The 13700-nt window shown below is 38.7% G+C and overlaps 1 protein-coding gene across 10 annotated transcripts in view; it reads left to right on the top strand.

The window, feature by feature from the left end:
* PITPNM2 (phosphatidylinositol transfer protein membrane associated 2) overlaps positions 1-13700 on the top strand; it is a 371894-nt gene that overhangs the window by 254129 nt on the left and 104065 nt on the right. For 9 of the 10 annotated variants that reach the window (XM_088449121.1, XM_088449120.1, XM_088449125.1 and 6 more), the window contains 2 exons: positions 10755-10859; positions 13532-13599. In XM_088449121.1, the coding sequence (XP_088305247.1) occupies positions 10755-10859; positions 13532-13599 (173 nt within the window). The remainder of the gene's footprint in view (positions 1-10754; positions 10860-13531; positions 13600-13700) is intronic. The other variant, XM_088449123.1, reaches the window with a different exon arrangement.

Below are 13700 nucleotides of genomic sequence, written 5' to 3'. Positions count from 1 at the left end.
CGTCCGCAAATAGCGTCCGGCTCTGAATCAGACCCTTAATTCTTCTGCGTTTGATGCCTTGGTGCTATCATTCTTAATATAGATGTGTCCTCATACATCTAGCTTCCTTGCACTTTAAACAGCCCTTCTAGTCGCGCCATGCACATCTTTTTGTGCAACTTTTTACCTTCAAATGCGTCTTATTCGCACAAGCAGCTTCTGCTGATTAGAATGATATACGGCCAGCCTATATTCTGCATGCAACTGCTGGTGTATCTGCATGCGAAACGCTATGTTATAGTGTCACAGCCGCTGACACTGTAACGTAGCTGTACCTGCTTATAACCCACTGCATTGAGGATTTAAACATACGAAGACAATCACCGCAAGGGAATACGCAGTGATAAGCACTTGGTACACGATTAAGGAGATTGAATGACCTATATTTCTGCTATTTAGCAACAACAAAATATATAGTTTGATGGTGCACTAGGTCACAACAAATTAAAAATATCTGATTTATTATTAATTTGAGATATAGGAATACAGCTCAGGAAACAAAGTGCTACAATCCCATGTTATTAAACATATTTATTTTTGAGGCTAGTTGCAACATTATCTGCAATAATAGCAAGTCACTGGTGACAGAAGGATACAGAGTCTTTTTTAGACCAATTTATTTGTAATAGGACTATTTATCCCAGTGAATATAATTCATTATCAGTGTATTGTTGTAATAATCCTGCCACATATTTTAAGACTAATTTCTCACCCTACTTGCTTGAACATTATACAATATACGTAGGGTTATATTGGTGGTGTGGTTTTATAAATTATATTAATGTTTAAACAAGATAATCAGTTATATTTTAATTTGTTGTGACCTAGTGCACCATCAAACATTAGGGGTATTCAATATGGGAGCGAAAACATTGTTTTTGCGTTAATATCGCACCTATGACGTCATTATCGCAGGTTTTAGTTTTACACCGTATTCAATTTCAAAGACTTTTCGCAGGTTCGAAAAATCTTTGATAAAAAACGGGGATAACTTTTCACCATTGAATAGGTGTCGAAAAAAAGTGCAGAATTGGGGTTTAGGGGTGCAGGCTTAAAAAAATAGCCTGCACCCCTGGGAGTGACATTTAAAAAAATAACTGTGTCAAAAAAAGTTTAAAAAAAAAATAGGGACACCCCAAAAAATGAATGTAAAAATTGGGGTGAAAAAAAAAATGGCAAAAAATTGTTTAACAATAGGGAAATAGGTTCAGGGCTATTCTGCAAGTATGCGGCAGGTGTTTTCTAGAATAGATTTATAGCGGCAGGTGCACAATTGCAGAATTTTTAAAAACTTACTTTAGGGACTTAAAAATATGCTAGTACCCATTTTCATGTACCCCAAATTTGATGGGACCACTTAAAAAAACGAAAAAAATAACCTAAGTGCTCTTTTGCAACACTTCTTCAATGTCGGGAAAAAACACCTGCTGCGGCTATTTAAATCCCCGACTTTCATTTAAAGGCTAAAACGGGGGTACCCATAGTGATCCCCCATGTTTTTACAACTTTAGGGGGGGTCCTACAATTATTTTAAGGAAAAATTCGTAACTTTACGCAAATCCAACTTCGCAGGCTCCCGTTTTCGTTAATTTCATATTGAATACGGGGATAAGTGGGCGCGCGCCCGATACTTTAACGCAGGTAAAATCTCCGATATGAAACGTAAACTTTGACAGCGAAGTTTATGTTTCATATTGAATTCCCCTCTAAATCTTTTGTTGTTGCTAAATACTTGTACTATATAGTTGGAAGCACCTCCTTGGGGGGGAAATTGACATCGAGTTGGATGTTATTTTAAGGAGATGGTAATACACTGGTGCGGTTTTCTCCTTTTTGAACTAGATGTTTCTATATCTTAGATATGTAAGAGCATCCATTGTAAAATAAGGATGTGTGTGCAATAATCTGTATAAAACTTTGGTCTCTCTGAAATATTAATATGCCATGGTGACAACACGAGCTAATTACAGAAAATAAGACCAACAATATTTTGCACATATTAATATTTGATCCATACACACTTGATATGGAGATCCAATAAAAACTGATACTGTTGAATATCTATTAATTATATATTGGAGATTGCTTATTGTTAAGGGGACCCACATATAGGTGGGAATAGTTAAAACCTCTGTTTATATAGGAGATCATATTAAGTATAGCATCACCCCTCTACTCAATAAATCTGCCCACTTGAGGCTAAATGCGGAGTATTTAAAGTGAACTATGGAACAAGGACAATTACCCTAGGTGATGAGACAATGATAAACATGTAGTATGTGATGAAGAATATTCAATGACCTATATCCCTATTTGTGTAGGTGCACTTATTGTTAATATAGGGATCGGTGTGCAATAATTGTAATTTATATAGAATTTTTGTCTGTCTGAAATATGCCATGGTAATAACATGGGCAAATTATAAGACAATTAGACCAACAATATTATGCACATATTATTATTTGATCCCTATACCTCCAGTATTAAGATCTAATGAATAACAGCCATTGCTGAATATCTTGGAATTAATATTGACCTATATCTCCAAATTCATGATACTAATATTCCATACAAACATATTCCTGAGACAGTTAATTTGAAGATAAGGGATCTTGCTCAAATAAAATATCTAAATGTAAAATAAATATAAAATACTTAGCATCATAAATAACGAGAAACACACAGCTGGAACAACTTTGTTTTTATTCTTCAAATCTTTTCCAAATAATACACATATCTTTATTCTTTATAAACTAGGAAATTTTTTAACATATATCCAATAAAAGTCATGTTTTAATAAAATGTAAATGTTTTCTTGGGCGCCATTTTTTCTTATGTTTTGTTTACATCCTCAACACTAGTATTGTCATTAGGCTGCACCCCCGAAATTAAGATATTCCCATTCGTGGGAATAATAGTAATACGGGGTTCCATCATTTAAAGAACACATGATATTTGAATGTGTACAGATGTTCTAGTTCCTTTGTATTTACTAGTCCTTTATCAAACTGGTTCTAATTGTCAGCTAGGGGTAGTTACCTCTGCAACACAGAAAATCCTACTTATTAATATGCATTATATTTACCACTTGGTGAACTCTATAATTGCCTTATTATTTAATACACCGACTGTGTAGGTGACAGGTCCATTTTAACAATAAAAAGCAGACATATCCATAACTGATACGAGTTACGGTTAAAATGTCGACAGAGGGGATTCCGGCCGCCAGAATGTCGGCCCCGTATCCTGACACCTGTTAGCATCCTGGTGCCAGGCATCCCGACCGATGGAATCCCAAAGGTAAGTAGCGGGTTAGGGGGATGGTTAGGCACTAGGGGGAAGGTTAGGGTTAAGCACTAAGGGGGAGGGTTAGGTTTAGGGTAGGGGTAGGTTAGGTTTAGGCACTAAGGCCCGTATTCAATATGTTTCGCACCTGCGATACTTTTTCGCCTTTCTGCGTGCGTCCCCGCGTTTCCCCGTATTCAATATGAAAGTTAGTGGAAACGGCATCTGGCGATACTTGAACAGCTGGAAAGTCCTCTCCAAAATGGGGTATCAGCCTGACAACCCCCAAAAGATGCACTGACATGGGGGAATCACTATGGATACCCCCTAATTGGCCTGCTGAAGGTATTTGGTGTATTTAAATGGTCTTAATAGGCGCTGTTTTGCATATTTGCATAAGTGGTGAAGAATAGCATTTTGTTTTAATTTTGGGTATGTGAAAATGGAGGGTAGCATAGTTTAAAGTTGCTAACGTTTAGTTTAAAAAAAAACATGAAAAATCCACCTGCCGCAAGCACCTGCAATCAAAAAAACACCTGGGGCATACTTTGGGACCCCCCTGGAGTCTATTTCGCTAGTTTTTAACTTTGTCCCCCAACTTTTTTTTTTTTCGCCCCCAAAATGAAAGTAATTTTTTGGGTTGTTTAAGTATTTTTTTTTTTTTAAATTTTGATGCAGTTTACCTTTGGGAAACTGTTCTAAGGCTGCACGGGGGTTCCTGCAAAGTTGCACCCCAAAACCGCAATTCTGCACTTTTTTCCGCCTGCTATTCATAGGCGAAACTTTTCTGCCGGGTACATTGCATTGACTTTCCGCCTAGGTGGAAAGTCACTGAAATTGAATACAGTGAAAAGTTTCCGCCTGGCGAAATGACATCACCCGCCGAAACTGACTTTTCGCCTCAAATTGAATACGGGGGAATAAAGTGGGAGGTTAAGGTTAGGCATCGGGAAGGGAGGGTCAGGATACCGACTGTCAAAGTGTCGGTATTCTAACCCTGTCGGGATGCCGGCGTCAGCATTCTGACCACTGGGATCTCAATGGCTGGCATCCCGTACCCATCCCACTGATACTAAACCATGTTTTCGCCAGTGTTCACCTGCCTCTCTTGCACTCCTGTTCCTGTATTAGTCTCTCTCATGAATACTGAAATAAAAGAACCCTGCCTGCTAAACTCCACCCATTTTTGTCCCATTTTGATCTGTGATAGAGGAGAGCTGGTAGTGGTGTTTACTGCAAGCAGGGATGATGGTGATATGATGAGCAAGGCAGTGCATGGCTTTAGACTATGGCCCCGGCTTTCTATATTAATCATATTGCAGGTATTATCCTTGACTCGGAATTGTTTGCTTTCCACATTCAACTTGTTTCCAAATCATGTTACATGCAAAAAACTTTAATTCATGCACTCATAGACTAATGCAATAGCCTAAAAACTAGACTGTTCCTAACCAGACATTCACCCCTACAAAACATTTTTTTATTCAGACTGATTTTCTTCACAATTTTTTATCTACTGCTTCTCCACTCTGTCAGTCCCTGCATTGGTTGCCTATGTTTTAAAAGAAACAGTATAAAATAATTCTACTATAATTAACTATCAACAAAACTGCACCACCATACATATCTTCACTCATCTTGACCCCTCCATTTTGCTCAAGAGCTTTGTCTGTCATCAGTGGCATATCATCTCCCCCTCCTCTGAGCAGCGCCCCTCCTCCCCTTCCAAGCCCCACACCTAGTGAGCCTCTCCTTCTTTTCGGCGCCATCCCCCCAGTGATATTCAGAAAGATGATGCATGCCACAAGAGTCTGTGCTTTCACTGTGCAACGCCATCTTCCCGAACATGTCACTGGGAGGAGGAGAGACCCACTTGTCGGCACAAGGTAAGTTTACTATGGGTGCAGGATGTATTTGGTAGACATAGGCATATTTATAATGGGTAAGGTGCAGGGGGACCCTGTACCATAGCCATTATAAATATGCCTATGTCTCTAAAATACACTCATTACTTGCTCCCATTCCCATTTACAGGACTTATTTTGGGCAGCATCACGCTGGATTGCCCTCGCTCGCATAACAAGACCTTCTAGCCTTCAAATGTTCCAGAAATGTCACCTCAGACAAGCTTGTCATATGCCTAAAATACCTACAAAGCTATTCCACAAAGTCACACAAACTTACTTGTGTTCTATTGTTGAACTATACTGACCCTGTGCTGTGTGACTGGATCATACAGCCTAGTAAGCACTTATACCCTTGCATTTTGTCTGGACCTATATACAGCAGTTAACCTCATGCATTGAACTCCTGTTATCCTGTAGAGCAGAGGTTTTCAACCGCTGTGCCGCGGCACAGTAGTGTGCCACGGTCGATTGTGAAGTCTGCCGCAGAGCCGCTGGTCACATTAAAGAAGTGCGTCCAGGCAGCGCTGCTGCTGAGCTCCTCTGGGAGGCTCAGACGCGCCCGGACTGTGACCTGACCTGTGACAGGTCATGCGCGCCATGTTGCCTGGCCTGCCCGCCCTCCCTCCCACCCCAACAGAGACTCAACCAACCCTTGCCTCCCGCCCGCGGCCCGCCATTCACCCAACCAGCCCTTCTCTCCCACCAGCCGGCGGCCAGCCAGTGCTTTCCTCCCGTCTGTGACCAGTCACCAAGCCAGCCCACGGCCAGTCAGCCACTACGGACAGCTCTGCACTGTTTGAACCCACAGCCGATGACTGACAGGTAGACAGTATGATTTATTTTTGGGGGAAGCAATGTGGTTTATATTTTTTTTTCTGTGTGTCCAGCATTGTGTTGGTTTTTTTTGTCTCTGTGAGGGCCAATGTTACTTTTTTTCTATGGGGGCCACTGTTATTTATTTTCTATGGGGGCCAATGTTATTTATTTTCTATGGGAGCCAATGTTATTTATTTTCTATGGGGGCCAATGTTATTTCTTTTCTATGGGGGCCAATGTTATTTCTTTTCTATGGGGGCCAATGGTATTTTTTTTTCTATGGGGGCCAATGGTATTTTTTTTTCTATGGGGGCCAATGGTATTTATTTTCTATGGGTGTCAATGTTATTTTTATTCTGTTGGGGCCAATGTAGTGTGTTTTATTCCTGTGGAGGCCAATGAATGTGTTTTTTTATGTGGGAGCCAATATGTATGTGTTTTCATAGGTCACGCAGGCTGCATCGCCAGATAGTGTGCCTTGGCAATTTAAAAAATGTACGTAGTGTGCCTCGAGTTGAAAATCACTGCTGTAGAGTGTAAGTTTGAGAGTAGCGCCCCCTTACCTCTTTGTCTGTTAATACACAGTTTTGTTTTAATTTTTTTTCCAAATTGTAAAGTGTATATAAATACATTTTAATTTATAATTAAGCAATACTAATCACCACAGACTACATTATTGCAATACTACAGTTGAACATTTGCACAGACATGAAACATCATACGCTAATGTAAGTTCATACTGGCAACAGTAATACTTGTACACACACCATGATATCCCCCAACACATTACACTGTGTCCCTCCAATTGTAACCCTACACATATAACTAAATCCCACCTATTAAACAGTGATCTCCTTTTCCCTACACCAGTGGTTCTCAACCTGGGGTATTAGTGCCTGCAAGGGTACTCGCTGGCACAGTCAGGGGTGCTTGAAACATTTTATGTAAAAGCAGGGTGGGGCGGGATATACAGGTGATAATTAGACACATAAGGTTAGCAGTTTCCTAGAGATGTCTAACCCCATGCATCACCGTAGGACCCTCATTCCAAAATGAAAGTCTATCCCTGTGTCTCTGTAAAAGAAAATACATGTGTACTATAGTTTTATTGTCATTTTTAAAACTTTCATAAATTGTAATATGTAAGAAATACTGTGTGTGTGTGTGTATATATTAAGGATATTGAATTAGAACCTCTGTACACTCCTGCCTATACCTTCTAATATCCTGCCTATACCTTCTAATATCTTGCCTATAAACTTCTAAGGATGACGTTATTTTGCGTACGCAGTCATATAGTAAATAAAGACTCCAGACCTTTTACCTGTGGTTCCAAAGCACAAAGTGATATTTCAAGTAAAAGTACAGTCAGTTACACGCTATGATCTAAGTACAATTTAGCGCAAAGAATTATACAGACCCAAGTACAGTTATACATACGCAGCGCTTCTGTACCAGATGTAGGCATCAGCAAGAAACCCCCGTCAGTCAGCATTCAGCAAGAAGACTCAGACTGGGGTCACAACACACACGTTTATACTCTCACAGAAACAGACAACACAATAGAGAGGCTTGTCGCTGATGCCATTGGTTCCCAGGAGGATGCATCTGTTGCAGAGCATTTAACAGGTTGATTCAAATAGACACAGTCCAGCCTCTAACAACTGGTTGTCTCTGGTTTCCTGTTCATGCACATCCTAACAGTTGGTCATATAATGTACATTTCGGTGCTTTAAGTCTCTGCGGTCCATAAGTTGAGAATGCATGTTGCGATCTTCACACTGATGATATCAAAATGCTGTTGAAAGAGTGCAGATCAGTATAATATCAAACATGACTTACTTATCATGTATTAAACCTTAGCTACCAAATAACCTTTATTTCTCAGCAATTATAATAAATGAACAAACTTGGATCTTATACTTTAAAGCTTATGAGACCTTTTATGTGAATATGTAATGTGTGAGTATGTGGGGTTTGATATAAAGACGCTAGTTAACTTGGGGCAGATGCGTGCGCATGAAGCTAATAAACAGCGTTTTCATACAGGATCTTATGCATTCGCTAATATGCGACTAGTTAACAGCGCAATTGTGCGTATTAATGTGTGTATGAGAAATGGTGAAAGATGCTGTCACATGATGCTAATAGTAATATCGCCATATGTACTTAAGTGTGAGTTTACCTAAAATGGCACTTGGGTGGCCATTCGCAAAATGGCCTCTTGCGATCTCATTTTCTAAAATGGCCTCTTGCGGCCAGTCGCAAGATGGCGTCTTTACGATCTAATTTTAAGCTGATCTCATCTCAGCCAATTATCCAGCTTCGACTGTGTATGTATATATATATATATATATATATATATATTTACTGTGTGTGTACATATAATTGTGCGTGTGTACAAAAATAACAATAAAGGCAGCTCCTAGTGCAGGAAACTTAACAAATGTAGTTCAGCATAAACTCATAAGTGAAATACCCCATACCAAATGGAAATAAATTGTGTGCTTATCTCTGAACCAACGAATAATAAAAATCCTCAAATCATGGATTTAGTTTTCAGTATGACTCTTGGAGTAGTAAAGGTCTTGGGAAAAAAACAAAGTGAATAATGAGACCATAGTGTAGTATTTAATACATATTAATTTAACAATCTTTAATAACACAAGTACAATGAGACACTTTTATAAAGTTTATATGACTAAGGTTTTCCAATAGGAGGTTATCAGCTGACTGTAGAATGATTTGGCTGACGCGTTTTGTCCTGACACCTTCAAAGTGTCATCCAGACTTTCCCAAAGGTTCCAATTGTTACAAGGGTTATCGCGCTCAGCTCCTATATATATAATTTATATATTTTGTATGTGTATGGTAGTAAGCCAGGGGTGGAGTGTATATGTAGGTAAGAGGGGCTAACTAACCATTAGTTAGCCCCTCTTATCTACATCTACTCCACCCCTGGTGTACCACCATACACATACGAAGACAGTTGTAAATTACATATATAGGGGCTGAGCGCGATAACCCTTGTAACAATTTGTACTTATCTGGAGGCTTATGGGCTACCTCCCATATCAGCAGCACCGAAACAAATAGGACCCATCCCCCAGTGCAGAAGGTTTACCTTTATTTCCCAAAGGTTCCACCTAAACATTTTATCGAAAGCAAATATTTGCACAACAAATGTATTGCTTTGCCAGAGTTAGGGGTAAAAACTAATATACAAATGGACTGTCAAGGGGTGCCCAAGTGGAATATGAACCATTGTCCTACACTGAATACCTAAGATTGTTTTAACGACTCTCTGTACTAATATTAGTACACACAGTTATATCAGGCTCACACTGGTTGGTTACACATATACCTTCTGTTCTGTTTTCTACTCCCTCTGATCCATACATATGATATAATTATCTGTACTGCCTAAAACACTATGCTGCTGTATAATTTACATTAGGTACACCATTCCTGACAACATCTGTGGTGTAGCAACGTAACACTCTACCTTAACAGATACGCTTCATTAAGAAAAAGAGACATATGTGTGTATTTCTATTGGTGCAGTAAAAATGCTAATTGTTAAATTTTTCTACGTGCAATTAAACATTATTCAATAAACCAGTTTAGTTTGTCCAATGGACTTTTTGGTCTCAGTACAATTACTTGCGAGTCCCTCACGGCGCAAGTTAGTGCAACTATATGCCGCACTTACAATATTTCTGAACTTGCAGATTTTTGCTCGCAGACCAATAGGGCTGCGTACAAAAATCTACGGTATCGGGCCTCGGGCCCCCCTCACAGCTAATTGAATTGAGCTTTATGGAGGAGATTCTACTCTCCTCAAGTGCTGTAAAGTGCATCCTGGAATGGGTATACAAAGGCACTTTGTGACATGTAACATTACTAACTTTCTCCCAGCACCCATTAGAGGTGTGCAGGGAAATTAGCAATGTTTGGCAACCATAATATATAATGTGATGTGCCCTGCAGAACATTGCAGCACCCAAATTATATGTATTCTTTCTGTAGATTAAGAGCTTGTATAGTAAACTTTAGGGCTCAGTCTGTTCAAGAAATGTTCTTTATTGGATGCTGAGCTAGTGAATCTGGGTTCATGTACTGTAGTCACACAACATAATAAGTTTGGCATGACTGAGATAATGAAACCTTTGATTTTTGATGGTTCAATGTACACAAACTTTGTCTAAGGCACAAATTATTAAAAATATTATATAAAATTACCTTCAGGTTGTGTGTATAAGGTTTCTATGAAACATAAATTAATTTCATTTCTGTACACAAACTTTGCTTGAGCCACAAAACTATTGAAAATATTGTACAAAATGACCTGCAGTCTGTGTGTATAAGGTGTATATAACACATAAATGCATTCTGTGTGTATATTGGGGTCCCATTCCCAAGATATTTCATTATGATATTCAAATATTCCAAAATACGGAATTTTCCATTATCCAAAATGCCCCTGGTCCCAAGCATTTTGGATATGGGAGACTCAACCTGTATCTCCTATGTCTGCTCTAGAACATAATTAACATTTTCAGCAAGCCAGTGATTGACATATATTACGGTTTTGGATTATAATACTATAAACTGTTGGTATTGTAGGTACTCTTGTGGATATAAGTAGCTTTAGACTGTCTGATATTTTATTTGGTCTTGTTTTGTTTTTATTATCCTTGTGTTTAGAAGATTTGTCAGACAATGAGGAAGTGCTGCCTAAAGAAATTACAAAATGGAGTTCAAATGACCTCATGGACAAGATTGAGACGGCTGACACTGACGAATTACGAGGTAATAATAAAGATTATCTATAAATGAAAAATAAAACCACAACTTTCATTGTGCCTAAAACAAGAATATGTTGTAAGAACTTTTTAACCACTTAACTGAGAAAAAAAATCTTATTGAGTGAATTAGGTGAAAAACTTATCCAAAATGATTCCATTAAAAAAAAAATTATTTTTTTTATATTTGTAAAAAAAAATACAATTGTTTTTATTTCAAACATCGGATCGCCAACATCGGAAACATAGTGACTTTCATTTTGACAGCGGTTTCAGGAACCAGGTACACTTTAAGGGGGAGGTTAATTTACTTTTTCCAAGCCCGTTGAGCGGGATTGGTGTGAAATAACGGCGGCTCAAATCCCGACAGGAGAAACCCGACAGGAGTAGATCCCGATGCCTGCTGGTAAGTACCCTAACCCTCCCCTCTCTCCCTCCTAACCCTCCCTTAGGGGTGCCTAATTCTAAAACTCCTGGGATGGTGCCTAACCCTAACTCCCCTCTGGACGTGCCTAAACCTAACCCTCCCGGGGGGGGGGTGTCTATCCCTAGCCTACCCCCTGGGGTGCCTAACCCTCCTCCCCCCCACCCCCAAACCTAACTTTAACCGCGCTACAATCCCTAAACCTAACCCTCCCCCCAGCGGCTAATGCTAAGTAAGGACGCCACAGACTTATCTTGTTCAGGCTGGTGTTTCAGCATCGAGATTAAGATAGACGTCGGTTTTTCGACGCCTATTTTAAATCTCCTGTCGGGATGTAGACCGGCGGTATTTAGTCCGCCGGTCTATGAACTGCATCCCCGATCAGCAGTGATCGGCAGCACAGCAGACACTGGTGAAGGGTGCAGGGAAGCAGAGGGATCGGAAGGTTCCTCTGAGAGCAGCAGCTGCGGGAAGATTCTCTTCCTGCAGCCGCCCACACTGTTTATCTTGCGACCAGATCAGATAAAGCACTGCCTTGTGTGTTCGGAAAATTGCGACCATGCCAGGCAAATGGTTAAACCACGTTTTACATGTACTTTTTATATGTTATTTTTATTTTATATTTACATATAAATATAAAATGATCTGAGCTGTAGGGGAAATCATTTAAAAAAAAATACAATTGCGTATCCTTAGATTTGTATCAGGTGAAAGTATTCTGTATATGACCCTGGAATCTTCTTTTATTATAAGGAAGGCAGAGATTAAATATAAAATGCTGGTGTTTTATAGGTCATGTGATATTAGCAATTACATTTTTTCGTTAAAAAAATTATCAAACTATGCATCTCTAGATATAGAATTGCCCTTAATGGGCTTATATTTTATTTTTTGTCTACTATTGTTTTTATTGGTTAAATGATTGTATTATTGCTCTGATGAATAAAATAAATAAAAAAAAAAAAAAACTATGCATCTCTAAAACAAATCTGTTGTAGTGACAACCGAAAATGGACCCAAGGAAAGTAGTTAAATTATCCTTGAAGACTTTACCTGTCAACCAGAGGGTTGGTAGAGCTTACTGAGGCAGTGCAACTCATTCTTATATAGATCCCATTCCAATAGTATATGTACTGTAATATACTGTACAGGCAATTTCATTTAAAATGTTTGAGACATTGAGGGGTATTCAATATGAAACGTTAACTTCACTGTCGAAATTAACGTTTCATATCGGAGTTTTTTTCTGCGTTAAGGTATGGTGCGCGCTCCCGCTTATCCCCGTATTCAATATAAAACGAAAACGGGAAACTTCGAAGTTGGATTTGCGTAAAGTTACAAATTTTTCCTTAAAATAATTGTAAGACCCCCCTAAAGTTGTAAAAACATGGGGGAACACTATGGGTACCCCCGTTTTAGCCTTTAATTGAAAGTCGGGGATTTAAATAGCCGCAGCAGGTGTTTTTCTCCCAACATTGAAGAAGTGATGCAGAAGAGCACTTAGGTTATTTTTTTCGTTTTTTTAAGTGGTCCCATCAAATTTGGGGTACATGAAAATGGGTACTAGCATATTTTTAAGTCCCTAAAGTAATTTTTTACAAATTCTGCATTTGTGCACCTGCCGCTATAATTCTATTCTAGAAAACATCTGCCGCATACTTGCAAAATAGCCCTGAACCTATTTCCCTATTGTTAAACAATTTTTTCCTATTTTTTTTTTTTTTCACCCCAATTTTTAAAATCTTTTTTTGGGGTGTCCCTATTTTTTTAAAAAACTTTTTTTGACACAGTTCTTTTTTAAATGTCATTCCCAGGGGTGCAGGCTATTTTTTTAAGCCTGCACCCCTAAACCCCAATTCTGCACTTTTTTTCGACACCTATTCAATGGTGAAAACTTATCCCCGTTTTTTATCAAAGACTTTTCAAAACTGCAATAAGTCTTTGAAATTGAATACGGTGTAAAAGTAAAACCTGCGATAATGACGTCATACCTCCGATATTAACGCAAAAACGATGTTATCGCACCCATATTGAATACCCCTGATTATTGTAAATAGCTGAAAATGAAGGAAGTAGTTTGAAGTGTGTAAATGGAAAACTCATCTCCCGTGTTGGAAATGTAAATCTTTTATTTTTTCCCTCTTGATTATATATATTTTTTCTCTGTTTATATTTGACATTATAATATGAATAATCTATAAACATTTCTGTCATAAGTGTTAATACGGTTTTTCTGCCATATGCTTCCTGTTTAGATGATTCCTATCATGAAACCGCAGAATATGCTGTCAGTTCGAGTGTAGAGGGATTAAGCATAATGGAGGTAGGTGTGTCCGAGGCTAAATGGGTTACTTTCTCCTGGTACAGATACCTTCATGAATGTCTGATGGAAGTGTAGCATTGTTACAAAACGTAACACTGAAA

This window comes from Taudactylus pleione, unplaced genomic scaffold (assembly GCF_031769625.1).
Source record: "Taudactylus pleione unplaced genomic scaffold, aTauple2 ptg000479l, whole genome shotgun sequence".
Lineage (NCBI taxonomy): Eukaryota > Metazoa > Chordata > Amphibia > Anura > Myobatrachidae > Taudactylus > Taudactylus pleione.
This window is presented reverse-complemented; position numbering and strand designations above follow the sequence as displayed.